The sequence below is a fragment of the Macrobrachium nipponense genome, chromosome 41 (genome assembly GCF_015104395.2).
Source record: "Macrobrachium nipponense isolate FS-2020 chromosome 41, ASM1510439v2, whole genome shotgun sequence".
Classification (NCBI taxonomy): domain Eukaryota; kingdom Metazoa; phylum Arthropoda; class Malacostraca; order Decapoda; family Palaemonidae; genus Macrobrachium; species Macrobrachium nipponense.
The window spans coordinates 41,147,786-41,172,727 of record NC_061102.1 but is presented as its reverse complement, the minus strand read 5'-3'; the positions used below and the strand labels follow the sequence as shown (position 1 = coordinate 41,172,727).

Genomic DNA, 24,942 nt, shown 5'->3' with positions numbered 1-24,942 from the left:
TAGCGCGACCAGGAATAACGACTTCCTTGTTAGATCTCTGAACGTAGCCTTACGGGGAGGTTCGAATTTGGGGGTCATCAAGTACTTTAGGACCACATCCAGGTTCCAAGAAGGTGCTCTAATACTTCTCGTCTTCGACGTCTCGAAAGATCTAATCAGATCATGTAAATCTTTGTCTTCTGCAATGTTAATGCCTCTATGCCTGAAGACTGACGAAAGCATACTTTTATAGCCCTTAATTGTAGAGACTGCTAGACTACATTTTTCCTTCAAGTAAAGGAGGAAATCAGCTATATCTGTCACAGAGGTACTGGAAGAGGATATCTTCTGAGCTCTACACCATCTGCAAAACACATCCCACTTCGACTGGTAGACTCGAATAGTAGATGGCCTCCTTGCTCTTGCGATAGCCTTCGCAACTTCTCGAGAAAAACCTCTCATTCTGACAAGTCCTTCGATAGTCTGAAGGCAGTTAGAGCGAGAGCGGGCAGGTTTTTGTGATACCTGTCGAAGTGGGGTTGTCTGAGAAGATCGCTCCTGTTTGGGAGAGATCTCGGAAAGTCTACTATCCATCCCAGTACCTCTGTGAACCAGTTTTGCGCTGGCCAGAACGGGGCTAAGAGGGTCAGTTTGGTTCCCTCTGCTGCTGCAAACTTCCTTACTACTTCCGATACTATCTTGAATGGAGGAAAAGCATACCCGTCTATTCCGGACCAATCGAGGAGAAGGCTGTCCACAGAAATCGCCCTTGGATCGGCGATCGGGGAGCAGTAATTTTCCAGCCTGTTGTTCCAATGGGTGGCAAAAAGATCTATATTTGGTCTCCCCCAGAGGTTCCATAGTTTGTTGCATACCTCCTGATGCAACGTCCATTCTGTAGGCAGTACTTGGTCTCTCCTGCTCAGAAGGTCGGCTCTTACATTTTTCTCCCCTTGAATGAATCTTGTCAGGAGAGTAATTCTTCTCTCTTCTGCCCAAAGCAGTAGTTCTCTTGCCTTTTCGTAAAGGGAGAACGAGTGCGTCCCTCCTTGCTTCCTGATGTAAGCTAAGGCTGTGTTGTCCGAATTGATCTGTAGGACTGAACCTGAGATCTGAGCCTCGAAGTGTATGAGAGACAGGTGAATCGCTGTCAATTCCTTCAAATTGATGTGCCAGGACACCTGTTCTCCCCTCCAGGTGCCTGACACTTCTCTCGTCCCTAGAGTGGCTCCCCATCCCGCATCTGAGACGTCTGAAAATAACACTAGCCGAGGGTTCGGAACGTGAAGGGATACTCCTTCGTTGAGCCTGCCTGGATTCATCCACCAAAGAAGGTCCTCCTTTATCTCCTTCGTAATCTGGAAGGAATCGGACAGATTTTGAGATCTCTGATCCCAATGTTCTCTTAGGTAGAACTGTACAGGCCTTAGGTGAAGCCTTCCTAGAGAAATGAACTGTTCCAACGAGGAAAGGGTCCCCAGAAGGTTGCTACTTTTTCCAAGCAGCGGTTCTGTCTTTCCTGTGATGGAAATACATGAAAACCCCGAGAATCCATCCGAATCCCCAGATAAACAATGTTCTGCTGGGGAATCATCTGGGATTTCTCGAGGTTTACTAACAGTCCCAAGGACTGTGTTAACTTCAGTGTCAGATTTAAGTCCTCCAGACATCTGACTCGCGACTGTGCTCGTATCAGCCAGTCGTCTAGATACAAGGATATTCGAATCCCTTCGAGATGAAGCCAGTGAGCCACATTTTTCATCAGTCCTGTGAATACTTGAGGGGCTGTTGAGAGTCCGAAGCATAGGGCCCGAAATTGAAATACTATTCCTTGAGTCATAAACCTGAGGTATTTCCTGGAAGACGGGTGTATTGGCACGTGGAAATACGCATCCTGCAGGTCCAGGGATACCATCCAGTCCCCTGGACGCAGGGCTGCTAAAACCGACGATGTCGTCTCCATTGTGAATTTCCTCTTTGTTACGAACACATTCAGGGCGCTCACGTCCAGAACTGGCCTCCAACCTCCTGAACTTTTCGGAACCAAGAACAGGCGATTGTAAAACCCCTGAGAAGAGAGATCTTTTACTTCTTCTATGGCTTCCTTGTAAAGCATCTGCTCCACGAGATGTAGAAGGGCTTGTTTCTTGACAGAGTCCTTGTAGTTTGCTGTCAACTCCCTTGGAGTTGTAGTCAAGGGAGGTTTTTCCCTGAAGGGGATTAGATATCCTTTCTTTAGGATGGATAGGGACCAGGCATCGGCACCTTTCTGTGCCCAAGTCTCGTAAAAGTTTAGAAGCCTGGCACCCACTTTTGTCTGGAGGACCGCAGTCTCATTGGGTCTTGACGAACGGCCTTCGAGAAGACCTAAAACTTGTTCCTATCCTCCTTCCTGCCAGAGTCCTGGAGTTTCCCTAAACTCGGGCTTCTGATCTGCTCCTTGCGCCTGCTAGGAGAGGCGCTTGCGTCCTGAATATGATGCCTGTGAGGAGAAAGGAGAACATCCTGTTCCTGGCGCCAAGAAGGAGAGGCGCTTGCGTCCTGGGTTTGAGGTTTTGCGCGCTGGGCCAAGACGGGAGAGGCTTCCTTTGGCGAAGGTCTGGTGAGGGCGCCTGGTCCAAGAAAGAGAGGCGCTTGCGTCCTGTTGAGGACGCTTGGAAGGCGAAATGCGCCTGTGAGGGGAAAGGAGAACCCTTTGTTCCCGTCGTCCAGTAGAAGAGGCGCTTGCGTCCTGGTAACTGCGTCTAGCAGGAGAAAAGCTCCTTTTATCTTTGCGTCCAGTCGGAGAGGCACTTGATTCTCTCCTAGACCTCCTGAGGGGCGAAGAGCACTTGTCAAAATCATGGTGCCTACTCGGCGAGACTCTTGCGTCCTTAGAAGGATATCTATAAGATCCTACGGGACTCCTGATTTCTGGGCACTTGCCGGAGGGAGAGGATTGTTCCTTCGAGAATCGTCTAGATGAACGAACGCTCCTTCCTTCTTGCGGAGCTCTGAAAAGAGAGGGGCTCTCTTCTCTCCCGGAGCTCTTAGCCGAACGAATTCTCTCACGAGAAATCCGCGAAAAATCAGGTGGAAGGAGGCTCTCAGGCTCCTGGTACTTGTCATGAGAGGCATAATTGCCTCTAGAAAAACTCCTGGGAGAACTCTTGCTCGCAGGGAGTTTCCGATCAGCGAGCTTAGAAGGAGAGGACATACGAGTCCTGTCATAACTAACTGAAGAAGGTTTCGCTGGGGACGAAAACCTTTCAGGCGAGGAGCGTCTGCTGGTGCCACGGCGCCTACTCTCTGAGGCTCTCCTAACCGAACTCTTGATGGGAAGAGAAACGTCTTTCTTCCTAGAAGAGCCTTCTGAAAGAACTCCTACTAAGGCGGACAACTGCTGCTGGAGTCCTACCAAAACTTCCTTCGTCTTGTGAGCAAAACCTTCCGGAGAAGAGTCAGGAGATCTCGTAGCTCTCTTCTTACAAGCAGGAGAATACTCCGGAAACGGTTCAGGACTGGAATGCAAAGATTCGCTTGCTGGCGTCTTCCAGGTTCTCTTAAGAGGGCGCGACTTAGAGGTAGATCTCCATCCTCTTCTTGGGGACGAAGAGTCCGAGTCAGAAAAGCACTTCCTGAGGACGCTTTTGCAATAGCTGTCCTTGGCAGCCTGGGAAGCGGCTACAGGATCTGCCGAAGGGACGCCTGACCGTTGGGAATACTCTACATCCCCCTTGCGGCTTTCGACATTCCTCCTCCCTTGGTCATGGGAGTCTGAAAGAGGTCTAGGCCTAGGAGCAATGCGGAGTCGGTCAGACGCCCCCTCCACTTCACTGGGGACACTGCACAAATCACTGCACACGTCACTGCGCTTACCTGTCTCCTTCATCGCTTGCAGTTGCGATTTTAAGTTGATAATTGAGGCTCTCATTGCAGCCATTTCCGTAGACGCATCCACAGGTTCGCTGCTGGGGGAAGGGGCTGAAACCAAACTATGAGCAGGTGAATTAACAGAAGAGTTAGGAGCTACTTCCTGTTCAATAGAGCAGGATCTACTTGAGCTTCTGATGGAAGCCCTCCTAACTCTATCTTTCTCAAGTTTCCTTACATAAGAAGCCAAGGTCTTCCATTCCACTTCCGTTAAACTCTCACATTCCAGACAGGTATTAGTTGCAGAACAATCATTACCCCTACATTTTTTACAGACCGTGTGAGGATCCACCGCAGCTTTCGGTAGCCTCACCTTACATTCCTCTTTCGTACACACTCTAAATACAGGTACCACGTCAGACATTTTAAAGAGAATCCAAAACAAAATCCAAAAAACGGTCCACGATAAGCGTATGCCAAAGCCAAAGATCAATATACATCACCAAAGGTCAACAGAATAATCCTCGGCCAACGAGAAAAGAATTCCAAAGCAGGAGGTACCAACAACGGTGTTGTTGCTACCGGCGACAGAAAAATTCTGGTTAGAAAACGGGAATGGTTCCTATTCCTGCCACCCAGCGGCGGGAGTGGGCTGGTCACCTGACCTACCTGTCGCGTGTGCCGCGAGTTTTGAATTCTGTCGGGACGTCGGAGACTATAGCTAAGTATATATCTGCCGGGGAAGTTGCATGTACAAAACAAAATATTTGTCTGCAGCCATTTAACATGTACAAAATGCTTCAGACAAATTACACTTAAAAATATGTCCTGCCAAAAACTACCTTGGCTCAGACAAGCAAGTTTCAAGGAAGACTTAGCTTGTTTTAAAAGATACCACCTGCATATAACAAAATTAGGACTGAAAAATGTTGATAATGAGGTTTCTTCCTATGAAGATTAACAGAAATCTGAACCTTTAGTTATGAAGAAAGAAAAAACAATGTTGCCATAGCACCTACATGCTTCTGTAGGTATTCTCTCAAACAACAGATCATCTGTAGATAATCTCTCAAACTACAGACCATAAGTGCCTCTATTAGTTTTAAGGTCACACATGAGCATCAGAAGCAAGAGACAGGAACACAATGTCCTAGAAACTGAATACGTATATCTGATCAGTTCTCGAGGACCATTTCCATCCAAGAAAGGACTGTGGAGAACCCCACATCCTCAACTCTTAGGGCTGATAGTACAGCGTTTACAAGAGAAACCTATCAAGCCATGATTGGGACTTAAACTGTTAGGGCCAGGCATATCCAATTCAGCTACCACAAAGATTTGATTTGAATAAACCTGCAAAAACTTGGAAGTTAATCTATCCACTGGAAGCCAAAACTCTGGCAGGCTATGATTCCTCCGTTAACAGTAGATAAACTACCTGATCTTGGCATATATACGTATAACTAAATGCTTACTGTCAAGAAGGATTCTTATGCCAAGAATGTGAAAAGGCACCATCTGTACTGATTAACTGATAAACCACATTTGGTATCGAAAAGCGGACATTTTTTTCAGCTCTTTCACTAAAGGTTATTAAAAGAGTTTTTGGTGAAAGAGCTGAAAAATATCTCTGTAGGTTGACCCATCAGATTTCCATAGTTCCTTAAAACTGCCAAGAGGTACAGTAGAGAAGGAAAACAGGTCACATGAGCTCAGCAGGAGAGGCACAGATGTGGAAAGCCTTCATTACAACAATCATCTGACAAGTGTGTGGACAATAGCAACAAAGTGAATTATGAAATATCACCTACACAATAGAAATGCTGACCTCACCAGTGTCAATCAATGTTCAATTGGAGGACAGTTTTAGAGAGAGAGAGAAAAAAAAACCTGGAAACCAAAGGATTCCTGGCAAAAACTATATTATGTACAGTCTCTGTGAGTCTAACACTAATATGAACATGCTCTCCAGACAAGCCAATACAACAGTACTGTACAAGAAAGCATTTTGTGGAAAAGTTTTGCCTGCACTGTAATAGTAAAATCACATGTAATGAAGCATAACAAGTTGAGATGCAAATAAAATAAAAAACTGGCATATCTAATAATGGAAAACAAAGTCCAAATTACATCTTAGAAAAACACTGTTTACTGTTCACGGAAGTACTATCTAGGAGAAAATGGGAAGCTATCGACTTGTTAATACCAACATAAAATATAAGAAAGGACTGTGAACAGTATACATACTTGCAAAAATATACTAAATTAGTAAGAAAATTATCAATCACTAGCTTAAAAGCATGCTAATTACTTAATAGAATTTGCTAGTTATATAAACATATTTACATATCAAACTGTAATAGAAATTGTAAAAAATCTATAAACCAGTGAGATCAAAAAGCTCAGTAATGGTAAACAAAAGTGGAAAGAATTAAAGTACTACTGTGCTTATAGAAACTTTCTGAAACTACCTCTAACCTGTGAAGACAGTTCTCAGTAGTGTTTGCAAACGTAAGTTCAGGGCTGGCCGCAAAGTTGCTGGCACCCAGGCAGGCTGACCTTCAACGCCCTTACAAGAAATAATTTTTAAAAATTTTCACAAGGGGGAAACTGAAAAATGTAGAATGAAGAGTTTATTATAATATACAAGCTAGAGAAAACAGTTAAAACATGACATCAAGGTTTCAAATCCTTCCATTAATTTAACTAGGAGAGGGAGACCATTATGACCGTATCTACATTACTGGCAATGCCCACACATTGTTACAAACACTGAATGGAAGATGGTTTCATCCTTGATGGTACCCCAGCCAACTGCCCAAGTTGCTGGTACCTTGAGCCAGCCCTGCCTAAGTTGAAGTATATCAGTGCAAAGAAAATTATTTGAAAGGCAAAAATTCAGAATTGTTAAAAACATGATACTTCTGAATGCCTTCAGAAGTCTAGTCTAAGAATCATCCAAGACGTTCACCAGTCAGCAGACACACAAAGAGTGACTATGTCATTTAAGAATGGCCTAAAGGAACATAGACGCACACACTATTCTATCTGTGCCATCTTATTATTTATCTTCTACAAAGGATTGACATACTTCACATACTTTCATAAGATGCATATTAGGCCATGTTAAAGTAATAGTTTCCTGATGAAACAAACCAGCAACAAGTAAAATGAAATACATGTAGTATATCTAACATTTTTTTACATTCATCTTTCTCTTTTTACTATATTTCTGCTATCATAACAGCACAAAAATGCTGTAAAAATAAAAATTCACATATCTCAGCCTAAGTACAAATTTTAAATGATTCTTCAGGGTTTAGCAGTTGAAGACTGCCTGGTTAATCAGATTCTGAATCCATGTGCATAGGCCTATCAGCAGCCTAGAGGACAAATAGCAATGATAGCTTAGACTATCAAAGTAGGACTCTGAAATACCTAGAAAAATGTTGTAGATATGGGTCATGCTTATTAGTCACTAAATAGCGCGTGACAATATATTTAGCTAAAGCCACAGGAAAAATAAGAGAGAGAGTTCCTAGCGCTTTCGTGTTATTTCAACACATTTTCGAGGTACAATGCTAAAAACACAGAGAACATCTAACAATGTAAACATAAAAACTGAAAATATTGAAAAACAAGTAATCAAAGTCTAATTACCTAATAAATATGGTTACTGATGTCTGCTGATGAAATGCAGTGGGCTGACTCTACAGTGACTATTTCTATTTTTACTATATGTATTTCTGCTAACCTAACAGCACAAAATGCTGTAAAAATAAAAGTTCATATATCTTAGCCTTAGTACAAATTTTAAATGATTCTTCAGGGTCTAGTAGTTGAAGACTACCCGGTTAATCAGATTCTGAATCTGATTAACCGGGTCTGATTAGCCTAGAGGACAGACAATGGCAATGATAGCTTTAGATTATCACAGTAGACTGAAATAAGACAGATTTTGTAGATATGGATCATGAGTCTTGTTACCTAGCACCTAATAAATATGGTTACTGATGTCTGCTGATGAAATGCAGTGGTGATTCTAGAATGACTATGTATTCCTCAACTCTTAATGAGAGAAGAAAATTGGGTGACATCTTTCCCTTTATTATCAGTGATTTGGAGGATAAGTTCTCCTAAAGAGATAAAGCAGAGCATAATCATCTTGTAACAGGATTGCTACTGTAAGAATTTAGCCACTCTAGAATGTCAGAGTTATTCTTTCTGTCTCCAAGCAGTCAAGGAAATGCATTTAATACAGATCTTAAAACTTTCAGTCAATAAACAAGTACCAGGCACTTACTCTAGTTATTTTCCTATATGTATACATGCAATCATATATAATTCTAACATCTGCACCAGTATTTCTCAATACAGTACTCTACAGATTATATCTTACTGTTGCTTTCACGGTTATGTTAGACCCCATAAGTAATTATTTTTTCTACATTCAATGTTCCAGTGTTTATGCTGTTTTGCCTTGCTATCTTACACGTTTTATGCCTTTTTTCTACATTTTCTGCAGTAAGTACCTACTGTATATCAAATTCAAATGCTATTTTAACTTCAGTTGAGTATCTATGTTATTGAAACTTCAGTACAGTACCTACTGTATATTAATTTTAAATGCTTTTATAATGGACATCTAGATTCTTATTACGAACTTCCTTTAAAAAAAAGAAATTTTACTTTTTTACCTTTCTATTATTTTTAACTGTTTAGTATAAAGTTCTGTAAGCCTATGAGGATACGTAAGTTACATATCCAAATCTAGATGGCATCTAAATTATTCTCTACGACCAATAAAGCTACATTTTTCATCATGAATACATGAACTCTAAATATATAATCTGAGAAAAATCATTACACAACAATTCAAATTCTTTATAAGTGAAAATAATCCTGGCTTGATAACAACAGCTGTACTTACATGAACATTAACAAACATCCCAATATCAAAATTAAACTAGGAATTCCTTAAAAATTTTAATAATTTCTGAAAATTGATCAAGTTACTTGTGAAAACAAAGCAACCATGCCACAAGATTTGAAGAGATTAAATAAAGACAGGAAGAATAGCAGAATAAGAATGAATAACATATACTGTTCAAGCCAGGTTAATGCCAAATTCTAGCAAAAGAGACATCACTCCTCTTGGTGAGAGAGGTCACACCACAGATAATCACCATTTAGCTAGTTTAAAGGCATTTTGTATTTAGTTAATCCACACTGAGGGGTCTTCAGGTAAAAGTAAAATAAGTCTGTCTTATGAACAAAAGTACATCACATGCATCATTTTGGAAATTCATTTTCTTCTCCACAAATTTTATTATCTTCTAAAGGGGTCAGCTGCTAAAATCTCATCCTTTTATAGGATTTTTCTTTTCTCTCTCATGCTTTAACTTTAATCTTAGTGCACCTGTACAAGAGATCAACTTAATCCTTAATATGATCCAAAGTCTCAAGACAAACACAGGTATGTAAGTTCTCTTTTAATGACTTGCATTACAATGCTAAATACCTATATCTTATGAAGAGAATCATACATTAGTCTTATGAAGAGAATCATACATTAGTTTGCTAATTCCAATATTTATATTAACCACAGTCTGTATAAATTCATATAAGATCCCTAAGGCTTAATTTTGAATAAACAGTTCGTGCAAATAGTTTTAAGTAAGGCTATAAAAACACAGACAGAGCTAATACTGGAATTCCCTCCCATACAGCAGAAGACTTAAGGTAAGAAAGATACCTTATTTAGCTATAGGGACAAAAGCATGTCTTTTTAAAGCAAAGTTTCAAGCTATTAACAATCACACTAGTTCACTGAATAAAATATTATTCACTGGAAACTTATTTTTCCACTTAGCAATATTGCACTTATAAAAAAAAAGATACACTGTACTAGAGTATATTTTTCTTAAAACAATAAAAAACAACTGACAATGCTGAAGCCAAATTAAGTGTTGAAAATAGCTTATACTATATAGAAATAAAATTCAATGATCAATTTGTAGTCTAAATTCACTTTACTTTCTGGAATTAGTCCAATTCCTGACAGGAATACACAGTAATTTTAAATATTCTGTAAATGTACCAAGCATATTACATTTTTGAGGATAGAATAATGGTACCTTCCAAAGAACTGTACGGAATTCATTCAAAAGTACTATTAGCTAGTTGTGACAAAACTGATACCAAAGTTACTGACATCAAAAACCTATCATAAATAGGCCTCACAATAATATTTTGAAGTTATAATCACAGTTACAAGTTATGAGTCATCTACATGTCAGCTAAGAATACAAAATAGTTGTTGTTATGGAAGAAACACTATTACAGTTAATATCATATATCACAGATGATGAAGAACGCCTTTAGCACATAATAAATTGAATGAAAAGAAAACTCCTCATACATAAGGTCCTTCACTCTGGTTTTTGTTGGGAAACAATTTGAGATGTGGCTACCTGGCTTACTCCAACTGCACGTTTGTTCACAACCAACATGAGTGGAAGTGCCACTCGTATGGCTCTGAACTCCAGGTTTTCATCCTTTGATACCTCAATACTGTGACTTTTCAATACAGGTGCAACAACAGCTACAGAATCACCTATTTTAACACCACAGCCACTGGCCCAGTTGTAGACAGTGATAGCCATACAGTCACCTTCCTTATCAATAACACACATTGAAAACGGAATGCCTGATTCTGGAATGACTGTGCAAACCACTTTTCCTAAAACTATTTTGTCCTGATTGTTTCCTTCCCCCAAAAGTGAAAGAGGGACTAGATCTGGCTTTTTTCCAGCAGTCAAATTGGTTCCTCCTTTTTCATAAGGCCCCAGCTGACTGGGGTGAATATCAGCGACGAGGCTATTGATCCGTCTTTGATTTAGCTGACCCTTACTTTTCACCATTAAGGTTAGTTTGGATAAAAACTTGTGACACTCATTAAATTTTGCCTTACATTCAACCCATGAGGGTTCAAGCTCTGATGCTTTCCTTAAGCTGAGAAGTGCTCCTGCATAATCTTCTTCATACCACTGGACGTGAAACTTACTGAAATGAAGTTCTGGAAGTGTAGCAGCTACGGGATCACTGGATGCTTTGGTGTATGCAGCTTTGCAGTTCTTCAGTGATTCCAATTTTGAGTCTATAGTGAAGAAAGATGCTAGATATGCATTCCCTAATACCAACCAGGAATGCCCATCATTCATATCCAAATTAATGGCTTTTCTTGCATAATCTAAACCCTTTTCAACATTGTTTTCTCTTTCGGTACCGGTTTTCCATGGCAAGCTTCTCATAAGCATTGACATATTGCGGTAATAAACTTTATTTTGTGCCAGCTTAAGTGCCTTCTCAAAACATGTGTGAGCTCCAGCTAGATCTCCTTTTTTAAACTGACACTCCCCAAGTTCGTTCCATGCATCTGACAGATTAAATCTTGTAGCCCGACCTAGTTCTTCTTCAGCTTCTGGACTATATTCTTGTGTAGCATTCAAAGCTTTGCCCCTCAGAAAGAACAATTCACCTTTATTCTCGGCACTTACTTGGTCTTTGAGGCTATCAATCATTTTTAATGTTTTATTAATTTCCTCTTGAACCTCTTTCGTCTTGTTGGTTGCCTCGTCAGAACTATGCGTAGTGAAATATTCATCCCGAAACCTGTATAGTTCTGACACTCTTTCCCTAATCTTTTCTATTGCAGTCATTATGGCACTTCCAGACCCACAAAGGGCAGAATAGCACAATAAACAATTACAGATGGCTTGTCGGGACGAAAAGAACTGTCGAACCAACGACTCCCTGTGTTTTGTTTACAAGCGCTTCTTCTTCTTAAGTTCTTATATATTTTTGCCGATAAATGCGTAAGCTTGCATGCACGGCATCCTTAACCGCTGTACTTTTGCTTTTGCTTTAGCATACTCATATACAAATATTCTGAAACAAAAGAAGTGTTAACCACTGATAACCTGAAGAGGTGTTTTTTTTATGTGAATTTAATCTATGGACGGATGGTTTCGAGGCGTTTAGCTAATGATTTACTTGCAAACAATGTAGATTACTCTACTGCAATAAGCGGTCACACGTTAGACCTGGTTCTATGTGATGCTGTAAATCCAAGTGCTATTAAGGGGTCATTGGCCATGGTATAAACTTTGACCTATTCTTAAGTGTCCTTCCCACCTCTATTTCCGTTCTTAAGTTGGTGATTTATATCCAGGTGACCACCATCTACAAATCCCCAGTGGTTTCGTACTTGTACCTTTCATGTTAATAAAAACCTTATTAGTGTAAGTTAACGTCATTCTTAAGTGACCTTTCCACCAGAAATTTCATTCTTACCTTGCAGATTTGGATTAAGTGTGGTGCCCATAATCATTTGGCATAGAAATGAAAGTTGTAGGTGCCTTTCATGTTAATTGAATACAATTTGGGTAGTTTTCGGGTGGCGCCCCCTATCACACCCACCACCTCTGAAACGACCACAGACCTTTTGTACCTTCGATGTTAATTAAACTCCGCCCAGCTCCCAGAGTATAGGGATTGTAACTCACCGTCGAATCAAGAGATTCGGCATGTGCTGAATGCATGATAACTAAATGTATATAATCGAGTGAATAAGCATGACTGTGATCGTATGTGTCCATTTGTGGAAAAAGAGACATTGTAGTTAATGATAAATCTCCATGGTTTAATGGTGAAATACTGGTAAAAAAGGAGAAAAAACGAAAGAAGAAACTATGGAGAAGATTAAAAACTGATCGTTCATGGGATGAATATATAAATCTGTGAGAAATGAATGTGACCTTCTAATAAAAAGGAGGAAAACTGAGTAGGCTACTACAAAGAAAAATTCGCGAGGCTGGAAAAGATACAAATATAAGTTATAATCTCCTTGGTCGTTAAACAGTAAATTCAAAAGAAAAGAAACTACCTGATGGTTATAGTGATCGAGTTTTAGCTGCTGACAAGTTTTTGGAGTTTTTCATGAAATGAAACTGAAAATATTGTCTCAGTTTTTGCAGATGCACCGCGTCGCACCATCATTACTGCAGTAGTTGATACTAGATTGCCAATCTGCATACAGACAATTATATTCCAATGGGAAAACTATATGTTTCTGTGGTAATTGCTCTATTGGAAAAGATGGACACATAAGGGTGGTAAATATTCTGGTGCTCTTGGATCTTAGCGCTGTTGTACATGATTTACTCTTACATGATCTCCAGTCCATTGGAGTTGCAGATGATGCGCTTTAGCTTTTGAAGGACTATTGAAAGATAGGTCTTACTGCGTACAGATTGGAAATACCGTGTCATCGTATGAACCTTTGACGAGGGGAATTCCTCAGGGAAGTGTGCTTGGCCTTGTCCTATTCTGTACACAGGCTTCTTCTATATGTACCGTTGGCTGATATCTACCTTCCATGGCTGCTATGTACCTGGCTGCCATCAGTGGCTGCTGTGTCCCGTCAGCAACCAAATACACCTAATGCCTTATAATCATAAACAAAATATAGAAACATTAACAACTTGTGGAGAGAGGAGAGAGAGAGAGAGAGAGAGAGAGAGAGAGAGAGAGAGAGAGAGACGAGAGAGAGAGAGAGAGAGAGAGAGAGAGAGAGAGAGAGTCTATTGGAAATTATGTATAAGCACCAAAGATGTTCCTTGACAAGCATCAACACGAGCTTTCGTTAAACAGTCAGCTTTGGAATGTCCATTTACATCATCTGGGGAAATAGTCATGAAAGCACCCAGAAGCTGTGGAGATTCGGATGTTCCTTTACCAAATATAAGTACTCTAGTCAGCGTAGGACAACGTCCAAAACACCCTGAAGATATTAGTTTTGGATTCAACACAAATCATGTTCCACAGGATTTTCTTAAAGCTGGTCTGTTTGAAAATGAACAACGGCATCACTTGTCCAAATCTAAAGTTTGGTACATGGACGGAACTTTTAAAACTGGTATTAGCTTAGCTGATTCAGGATTCGTCTCGAAGAATGTGCACGTCATGACCAACATAGGTGAAATTCAATGCAAAACTGATAATTCAAGAAAAAAGTGCTTTTGAACAAATCTACTGACGAAGAGAGCACAGCAGACAATGATAATAAGCAAATTATGAGTAAAATAACGGCGCCAGTTGAACAGGTTAAAACAACAAGAGACGGACACAATTACTTGTAAGATTTCCAGATAGAAAAAATTTGGAAAAAGCAACAACAGAGATTCAGGGAATCAGTAATATATCAGTAAATGAGAAGGGTAAACTTAAACCCAAAATAAAATTAGCACGTTCCGAAGGACGAAGATGACATTGTCAATAACATTCTAAAGAAAAATCCATGGATAGGTACCTACTCTCCTTTCTGAAGACGACGACCAGAAAATTGTAATGGAAATGAAAGCCAAAGATGACAAATAGAAGCACTCTATCATCAAATGCACACCACAAATACGAAAAGCTATCTGTGATAAGCGGCGACAAGTTGTATGCTTGTACTTGTACTTGTATGGTGTTTTTACGTTGCATGGAACCAGTGGTTATTCAGCAACGGGACCAACGGCTTTACGTGACTTCCGAACCACGTCGAGAGTGAACTTCTATCACCAGAAATACACATCTCTCACTCCTCAATGGAATGGCCGAGAATCGAACCCGCGACCACCGAGGTGGAACGTTAATACCATACCAACCATGCCGCTGAGGCGCTTTATGCATTATACGTATAGTCGTTAGAGTGAGTACGACTGTTACATGCCCTTTCAATGCTATAAATGTCAGGAATTTAGTCATAGTGCAACAAGTTGTAGAAATAACCAAGTTTGACCTAAATGCGGTGAAAACCATACATCGAATGAATGTACTAGCACCACTTTAAAATATAAAAATTGTGAAAAGAAAGGCAATAGTGAAATTGAACATATATAAGGAACAAACATCAAATTGCGAAAAACAATACGAATCTTGGCTTTTGACCAATAAAAATTTTCTATGCAATTTAATAAACATACAGTCAGTAGGAAATGAAACCAACACACCAAAAATCTTATAAACGATCACAATCTAGATATATGTATGCCAACGGAGACTTGGCTAGGTAATAATGTTAGTGATTATTCTACAATAAACGAAATGACGCAACTTTTACCATATACCAAAAGAAAACAAAAAAGGTGGTGGAGTGGGAATCTTTGTGAAAAAAAGTATACAAAGTATCTATAATGAACCAAAATGTGTTCAATACATTCGAATATATCAACACTAAAGTTACACACAAACACATACAAATCATAGCAGTTTACAAACCACCAAGCACAAGTAAGAGATCGTTTCTAGACGAATTCACTGACTTCCTAAACATATTTGCTGATAACAAAAATGCAATGATTTATGGTGACTTCAGCCTGCATTAACAAGATAATAATGACAATTATGTCAAAGAATTAGAGTTACTTGAAAGCCACGATCTTGTAAATGTTGTGAAGAAACCGACATCATTATTGAACCATACCTTCGACTTACTGATACAAAACAAAAACAATGAGATCGTGAGCAACAATAAATTGAGCTGAATATTGCGTGATATCTCCAATCCATAAACTAGTCACATTTGGTGAATATATGTGGAAAAGCAATGCAATGAGAAAAACTATTACTCACAGAGACAAAACCAACTTTAAAGCTGATAAATTCATTGTTGAGAACATAAAGAAAATATAAGAAACAAGTCAGGAGTGCAAGTGTAATTTGAGGAACACCTTGACAGGTGACCAGGCATGCGTAAAGAATACCAAATGACTTAACAGTGAATTATGTGAAGCTAAGAAAAAAAAAAAAAAAAAAAAAAAAAAAAACAGAAAAATGGAAGATCTATGGAAAAGATCGAAAAAATCAATAAGTAATGAAAATTGGTCATTGTATAAAACAGCCAGAAATCAGTACAACGACTTAATTATGAAAACAAAACATTACAATAAAATATTTTAAGAAAAATTTCCTTAAAAAATCCACGATAATTTAGCCGGAATATTAGGACACAAGAAAGAAAAAGTTCTTCCTGATGTTGTGATGTTTAGAGAGAGACAGGTAGCTGGGTACTGATAATTTATTGACAGGTGGGCTCAGGTTATAAACGTGTGTGCCGGTGGATCTGTAGTGCGCGGCCGACACTGACACAAAAATGACACGATCCGATCCGAATTTGTCTTTCTTGACATGCTAATTTCGATGAATATTATTTGCTATATTGAGTTAACAGATATGAATGATATGTCGGCGACAAGGCCGCCAAGTGCTTAATATTATGATATGAGGTACAAAGCGGACAAGAAAACTGCATATGTACATTTAGGCAAAAAGCATTGTCTTTACAAATACTCACCCAACAAGACAATGGTTATGGCAGTGAACATTGGATGATAAATAGAAATTGGGAGGCCGAATACTAGTCGTTGTAGCGTATCGGGGGGCAGAGGTGGCCCCTTGTCCGGACACTAACTGCTTCGGAGGGCCTGGCGGCAGGATTCCACCCCTGGATCAAATCCTGGGTGGTTCGACTGCTGTCTTCGGAAGGCCGTGGTGCCGTTGGTATAGTCTGGGGACCTCGGGGAAAGGAAGGTCTTATGGTGGTATTTTGGGGTGGCTAGTGGTGTCCTCCCCTGTCAGGAAAACTGGCTTCAATTTGTCGATGGAGACCAAATCTTCTCGTCTGTTGATACACAGGAGGTAGGCCTTATCTGAGCGGTGGAGAACTTGGAAAGGGCCACAGTATGGTCTTGCCAGGGGCGGCCGGTGCGCATTGTGGTGGACGAAGAAGTTCTTGCATGTTTCTCGGGCCTTGGGCTGGAAATGACTTGTCCTGTCAGAGAAAGTCTTGAGGTAGGGGATGAATTTCCCTACGGATTTTTGCAGCCTGGCGATCGAAATGTCCTCGGCATCAGTTGATGATGGGAAGAGCTCGCCTGGGACTGCCAAGGTTTCCCTGTAAATTTTCTCTGCAGGTGATGCTTTGCTGTTGGCCCTCAGAGCAGTGCAGAGGCCGAGGATGACCCAAGGTAGCTGAGTCTTTCAATTGTCGCCGGAGCAGCTCACCATCCGGGAGGCCTTGAGGGAGCGATGGAACCTCTCCACTATACCATTCACTGCGTGGTTGTAGGCGGTTGTTCTGTGGTGCAACGTTCCCATCAAGCGAGCCAGGGCAGCCCACAGATCTGACAGAAAAGCGGCTCCTCGGTCCGTCTTGATGTCGTCTGGCACTCTGAAACGGCTGATCCAGCCGGAGAGAAGGGCTTCCACACAGGCATTGGTGGTGGCCTCCGTCATAGGTGTCGCTTTGGGCCATTTGGTGGACCGATTGATGACTGTGAGGAGGTATCTGTGACCTCCTGATGGAGGATATGGCCGAATCTCCACTGCCGATTCCTGACTTGGTGTGCCTGCTGATCTTGCTCGTCTGGCATGGGATACATTGCCTTGCCCACTTCCGAGAATCCCTTCGGATGCCATGCCACATGAACTTCTCCGTCAGGAGGTTAGTTGTTGTTTGGCCCGATGGATGCAAAAGGCTATGGATGATTTCAAAGATCTTTCTTCGGGATGCCAGGATTAGCTGGCGAGGGCGTCCTGTGCTGACATCGCAGAGAAGTGTCGTTGGCAACGGGCTGAAGGGCACGTTTTTCCACTTGAGGGAGGTGATTGTGGTTCGGTAGGCTGGCAACTCAGGGTCGGCTACTTGTTCCCAGGCTAAGTCTTTGTAGTCAATCCCAAGGTGGACTGAGCTGATTTCAACTCGGGAAAAGACATCGGCCACAGAGTTTCTCCTGTCGGAGATGTAGCGGGTGGTGCAGCCGAATTCCGTGATGGCTGCGAGGTGTCTCTGTTGTCTAGCAGACCAGGCATCTCCTACTTTGGTAAAGGCATGTATCAGTGGTTGGTGGTCTGTTCTGATGGTAAAAGGGTTCCCCTCCAGCAGGTAGCGGAAATGCCGAATGGTCTGATAGACCGTTAGTATTTCTCGGTCAAAAGTGCTGTATTAGGTCTCGGTGGGCTGCAACTTCCTGGTGAAGAAGGCGAGTAGTTGGGGCACTCCGTGTATCACCTGCTCCAGGACTGCTCCGCAGGCAACATTGCTAACATTGGTGGTGAGGTGTTGGGGTGCTGCGGGGTCTTGTTAGGCCAAGGTGGTCGCCCTGGATAGAGATGTCTTAATCTGCAGGAAGGTTTGTTAGTGTGCTGTCTCCCACACCAGCTTCTTAGGTTTCCCCTTCAGGACCTCTGTCAGGGGGGAAATGGTGTGGGCAATGTTGGGTGTGAATCGGTGGTAATAACTCACCATCCTGATGAACTTTTGCAGTGCCTTAATTGTGGTTGGCGTTGGGAATTTCTCTACGGAGGCTTCCTTTGACTCATGGGGTGGATGCCTTCTGCGGAGATCTCGTGCCCAAGGATGTCCATCTTCTCGGAGCCGAAGGTACACTTGTCGAAATGGACAACTAATCCATTCTCCTGAAGGCCTTGCAAAATGGCTCAGATGTGTCGCAGATGTTCTTGTGGTGACCTGGGAAAAATTAGGAAGTCGTCCACATAGCAAACACAGAAGGGCAGGTCTTCTAGTATGCTGTCCATCAGGCACTGGAAGGTGGCTCCAGCGTTCTTCAGGCCGAAGGTGGAGTAGGAGAGGACGTAGGACCCAAACGGCGTAATGATGGCTGTCTTAGGGACGTCCTCGGGGTTGACCGGTACCTGAAAATATGACTTGAGAAGGTCTATTTTGTAAATAATGTTGCCCCATGAAAGGCCCCTGTCAGGTCCTGTTCGGCAGGGGGTAATGATCTGAAGTAGTCACTAAATTCAGTCGACAGTAATCCCCCCAAGGTCTCCAGGTCCCATCTGCCTTCTTGACCATGTGGAGGGGAGATGCCCATGGGCTGGAGGGATTCCTACAGATGCCCATCTGCTCCATGTCTGCGAAGGCCCTTTTGGCTTCTTGGAGTTGGTTTGGTGGTAGCATGCGAAACTGCGTGTGTGGGTGGGCCAGTGGTCGCGATGTGATGGTAGATACCGTGCTTGGCCAGGGTTCCAGCCACCTGATGAAGTTCCGGCTTGAATACGTCGGTGAACTCCTGAAGAAGGGCGCTGTATTTGTGGGGCACTACAGAGAAGATGGTAGGAATTCTTGGGCCTGCGGCAAGGGGAAAAGACCGGCAGGTCCGTGTCAAGGAGCCGTTTGCAGCCCATGTCAACCAGGAGCGTGTGTTGTGCCAGGAAGTCTGCGCCGAGGAGGGAACCTTGACGTCAGCGATGATAAAAGGCCACACATAGGTCCCGACCCAGCATGGATATCCTGCGAGATCTTGTACCGAAGTAGCGGATGGGGGTCCCGTTCATGGCCATCAGGGCAGCAGTGGCATTGGGGGTGCGGCTGCGATCATCCTCCAAAGGTGGGAACACTGACTGCATAGCTCTGGTGTCTACTAACATCCTCCTGCCGGAGGTCTTGTCATGGACGTAGAAACCTATGGGTTGTGGCCTCTGAAAGAGCGCGGCTATGGCTGCTGATGGGGGTGAGTGCCACCTTCCCTGTTTTTTGAACTGGTTGTATGAGCATGATTTCTCACACCGTTTGGTGTATTTGCCGAATTTCCTATGGTAGAAAGACCATGCTGGGTTTCCACCTTGCTGCCGTGTTGGGGATCCTTTTTTGTATGGCGTTGATTTCTGCCGCTTCTGCTCCTGCTGCGTCGTCCTCCATCAGGCAGTTGGTTGAAAGCGTTGATAGGATGGAAAAGGTGGCAGCCTGGTAGGCTTCGGTCAATCTCTGAGCCTTCACAACCAATTCCTTGTCGGATAGGGCGTGGATTTCCATTATTTGCTTCGTTACCTCCAGTTCCAACTGACGGAGGAATATCTTCCGCTTAATGCTGATCTCCTTGCGTTGCCCTTCATTGTTCCACTCCGGCAGGAGGATGAGGTCTATTAGTCTATTCCAGGAGACCTTTGGGTCTCTATTTCGTATTGGGTTTGTTACCAGGTCGAGGATTTGGGTGGCTCTGTCGATGGTGGGGAGGGAGAAGGTGTTTGATCATCTTCGCCTTTAGAGTGTAGCAATATCGTGTCCGGCTGTGTGATCATCCATGGGCACATCTGCTCATAGACTTTCATCTGGCATGGCCAACATGATGAAATCAGCCTTCAGGACTTCGTCAGAGATGCCCACAATCTGGAGCTGGCTTTCCGTGCGCAGGAACCATGCGGCTGGATTCTTGGCAGCAAACGGTGGCAGCTTCACAGAAGGAGGTGCGTCTGCTCTGAAGTGAGGCGGGGGCAGGGGGGTTGTTGGCTGCCCCGAAGGTAATGGCTGCTGTGGAGTGCAGCATGTCTCCCTCAAAACCGGGCAAACTGAGTGATTGCCTAAACACTCCTTGGTAGGTGTGCCATAATTAGTCTGCTAAAGGCGTCGATGTCGTCCTCGGAAGGGAATTCTCTGAGACCTAAACTGAGGCGCTGTAATAAGTCTGCTAAAGGTCTCTGAAGGTGAGTGGCGGTAGTTGGTCCCTTAATGGCTGAGCAAAAAACTGCTTGATCATCTATCCAAATCCGGGGTCACCAGTGTGATGTTTAGAGAGAGAAAAAGTAGCTGGGTACTGATAATTTATTTACAGGTGAGCTCAGGTTATAAACAGATGTGTGGGAGGATCTGTAGTGCGTGACCGACACAGACACAAAAATGACACCATCCGACCTGGATTTGTGTTTCTTGACATGCTAATTTAGATGAATATTATTTGCTATTCTGAGTTAACAGATATGAATGTTATGTGCGGCAAGGCCGAACAAAAAACAATGTTTAAAATTGATGATATGAGGTACAATGCAGACAAGAAAACTGCATATGCTGTCCTTATAATGTAACCAGTGACCACAAAAACCTGGTTGATAACTTTGTGAACTACTTTGAAGAAAAAATTGAAAGAATCTGTCATAGTTTAGAAAAGGAGGTCCTTTCTGATCTCCCTATGATCATAATGAGTAAGAGCAAATTCAGTAAGTTTGAAGAACTGAACACGAATGACTTTGAAAAAATGATGAGAAAAGTAAAAAACACCTACTGTGAAAATGACCCGTTTCCGAAAAGTGACTTCCAAGAGGCAAAAAACTTTAATCAGTTGCCAGAGCTATATTTTGATATTGTTCAAATGAGTTTAGCACAGGCATCCTTCCCAGATCCGTGAAACAAAATTGCTTTGCTTGTATAAAGCCGGTTTACAAAGGAGAAGGTGATAAAGAAAATTTTTAGCTTCTATAGGCCAATATCAACCTGTCGTACTTAATCAAAACATATAGAAACTGAGTCACGAACAAAAGTGGAAACACTTGAAAAAACATTACACCTGATTATCAGTCAGCTTAGAGAAAAAACTACTCAACAGAAACTACATTGTGCGCAATTACAAATATGGTAAAAATTATGGGAAATGGAAAATGTGGTATCCTGGTTATGCTCAACCGAAGTGCAGCATTTGACACAGTTGACAATAATCTGCTGCATGAAGACCTGAGAGCAGTGGCCATTGAAGACGATGTACTCAAATGGTACAAAAGCTACTTAGAAAACAGGAAGGTTATAGTGGTTATATAAAATGTGAAATCAGAAAAGAAAGGCCTAACTAGAGGAGTGACCCAAGGCAGGGTCCTTGGCCCACTGCTATTTGGCATTTACACAATTGAATTATCTGGAATCCTAAACAAGCACAAGGTTAGGTATAAACTATATGCTGATGAGACTTGGTTCTATTTTCCTCTCGAAACGACAGATGCCATTAGTAAAACTGATGCAATAGTAAATGATATAAAAAGAGTGGATGTCGGCGAAGAAACTAAAACCCAATGAAGACAAAACTGAATTTATGTTATTTGGATCTGATAGTGCACTACAAAAATATGTACCCTTCAAAAGAATAACTATTAGTTCCTCATCCATAAACATTATAGCGACAGTGAGGAACTTAGCAGTATGTATTGATTATAAAATATCGATGAAAAATCATATATTGCATATTGTAAAAACATGTAACTATCATAATAGAAACATTGCATTTATTAGAAAATATTAAACGAAGATACTCTGAAAACTGGAATTTGTAACCAAATACTTTCGAGGCTTGACTACTGCAACGTTATATACTACGGTCTTCCTAACTACCTACCAAGAAAACTGCAAGGAGTACAAAACAGAGCAGCCAGATTAATAAAAGGATTACGTTACCGTGACAGAATAACCCCGGCACTAATCGAGCTACATTAGCTCCCAGTAAAAGCAATAATAAAATACAAAATACTTCTTAGTCTTTAAAGCACTAAAATATGACGAACTAACATATCTAAGAAACTATCTAAAAGTTTCTTTAGACCTGAAATGAATTTTGTGATCAGACATGCAAGTGAAGCACATAGGCTGGTTGAACCTGGAACAAATTGTAATTTGTTCTAGGTGAGAGAGCAGTTGAACATTGCGCACCAAGACTGTACAACAAAATGCCGCCTGAAGTGAAGATCATACAAGAAGAAAACAAATAAAAAAAAAACCAAAGACTTTCCTATTCTGCAGGAGCTACGATACTGATGAGAAAACACTAAAAGACAATTATAAAATATAAGAAGTAACTTATTCTAAAAACGTACAAGGTCCTGACAGAGAGGAAATCATCCCTGTGGAGGGCTGTACATAAAACCAAATAAGTGAAACAAGTGTAAGTCCCTTCGTCAGTTCGAGAAGTTCGAGCCAAGTAGACAGCAAAATAATTTTTTGAGTGTGTTTTTGCATAGGACCTGAGGGGCATGTTCTCAAGTAGCACTCTCTAAGATGGAAAAAAACTGGTAACAAGAGCCCAACGGGCAACTGGCAACCTGCCTTAGAAGGAAAACTGCAATCGGCATTTCTGATACTATTCTCAAGACAATTAAATCTGAGGCTAGACCAAACTCCAAGATACAAAAATAGAATCTTTATTTCCACAAAAACTAATATGATAAAAGATTAAAATGAAATTAACTGAAAACCCAACTAAAAAAAAAAACGTAATCACTTCTAGTAAAGAAGAATCATCTCAAATGATTACCACAAACAATGCCCACATTAAGTCACGATAGCTCACATATGTGAATATCACTATCTTCCCCAAACTCAGAAATGTAAACATGTCAGAAAATAAAAGTCAGAATTCCCATTTTGGCGACATTGAATCCACCTGAGGGAAAAGAAATCATAACCTTCAGAAATCAAAAATAAAAAGGGATGAGCATAAAATAATGGGAATAAAGATAAAAATGTTTATGTATACATGGGAGAAAAGGAATTAAAGGTTTTTTTCACTGCACTTCACCCTCTCGGGGCACCTGTGAAATATTCAGTGTTCAATAAGTTTTTCCATATAAATTACCTCTCCGTAGGCTTTCCCGTGTGCGTCCCAACAGCTCTCACAGGAAGTTGCTTAGAAGAGTCGAATATGTAATGAATCGTTTCTCACCGATTAACTCTAGATTAGAAAAAAATCCATGTAAATATTAGACAAAGTGGCGAAAGAGGGCTACCCATGGCCATACCAAACATCTGTCTAATATATTTGCATGGGATTTTTTTTAATCTAGACTTATTCCAAGAAATTTATTTTGTATGGTGTTTTGGGTTAGATATGTAGACGATTGTTTTTGTATTGTGAAAGAAAATGTAAATATTCCTGATTTCTTGCATACAATTAATAATCTTGTACCATCCATAAAATTCACAATAGAATATGGAGAAAGTAATTGTATACCTTTTCTGGATGTATTAGTTATTAGAACTAACACCAATTTTAGTTTTAAAGTATATAGGAGACCCACAAATTACTTGCCATATATTCATTTTTACTGTAACCATGCTAAATAAATTAAGATTTAAGATGTCAACATTTTCCAATATGTATCTCAGAGCTCTTACAATTTGTAGTTCTGAATTTTTAGAGGATGACTTTAAAATTATTGATAAAATAGGAGATTTATTATGTTACCCTCCATATATTTTGGTACTTTGTAAAAAATAAAGCAAAAAAGACTTATTACAATCCAACAAGTATTAACAAAGAATTTAAAAATATTTTTTGTGTACCATTTCACCCTAATTTCATTCCTGCTGCACCCATTTTAAAAACTATTGATGTTAACTTGGTACTTAAATTTAATAATATTTTGAGAAATAAACTAATTAAGAATAGCCTTGTAAATTCAAACAATACTGTATACAGTATTCCTTGTAAAGAGTGTAATAATATTTATATTGGGCAAACATCGAATTTAAAGAACTAAAGGTAAGATGCTCTCAGCACAAATATACTATATCAAGAAGGTTAAAAATAATGGCATTGTGGATCATTGGCTTAAGACAGGCCATGCTATTAAATGGGATAATCCTCAACAATCTGCAGGGTCATCACAAAACGAATCTGTTGGAGTCCATTTTTATTGAAGTCACATCAACAAGAAATTTAAATCTCCATCCTGGATTATACCTTGATCCTCTTTCCTTGTCTCTTTTGCTTAAAGAACACATCGCCCAGATTAACAAACTGTAACCCCGTCCCCTCTTTCCGTGTTTGTATATAAAGGTCTGTCAACTTCTATTATATTCATTGAGAACTTAAAAATTTAGAATATGCTATGAAAGTACTTGTTCCAAGTCCCCAGTATCACTTACCTTTCTACCATGGATTTAAGGATATAATATATATATATATATTATATATATATATATATATATATATATATATATATATATATATATATATATATATATATATATATATATATATATATATATCTATATATATATAAGCCCCAAATACTTCATCATGGAATACCATATTTAGAAGGGGAATTACATATGTTTTCCCACTATATGATCAGTCTTCGAACATATATACGTAGATATATATATATATATATATATATATATATATATATATAGATAGATAGATAGATAGATAAATAGATAGATAGATAGATAGACAAATAGATAGATAGATAGATATATTATTATGATTGCGTGCGTGAATTTTA

The 24,942-nt window shown here is 40.6% G+C and overlaps 1 protein-coding gene across 1 annotated transcript; it reads right to left on the bottom strand.

Annotated features, from left to right (window-relative positions):
• Positions 1 to 9,310: 9,310 nt before the first annotated feature.
• Positions 9,311 to 11,679, bottom strand: LOC135212721 (tetratricopeptide repeat protein 5-like). Its single transcript, XM_064246419.1, has one exon. The coding sequence runs from the start codon at positions 11,550 to 11,552 to the stop codon at positions 10,263 to 10,265; it is 1,290 nt and encodes a 429-aa protein (XP_064102489.1). The 5' UTR covers positions 11,553 to 11,679; the 3' UTR covers positions 9,311 to 10,262.
• Positions 11,680 to 24,942: the final 13,263 nt, after the last annotated feature.

Excerpts from the sequence above, each read along its gene's own strand:
- LOC135212721 (XM_064246419.1), bottom strand. The coding sequence starts at position 11,552 with ATGACTGCAATAGAAAAGATTAGGGAAAGAGTGTCAGAACTATACAGG.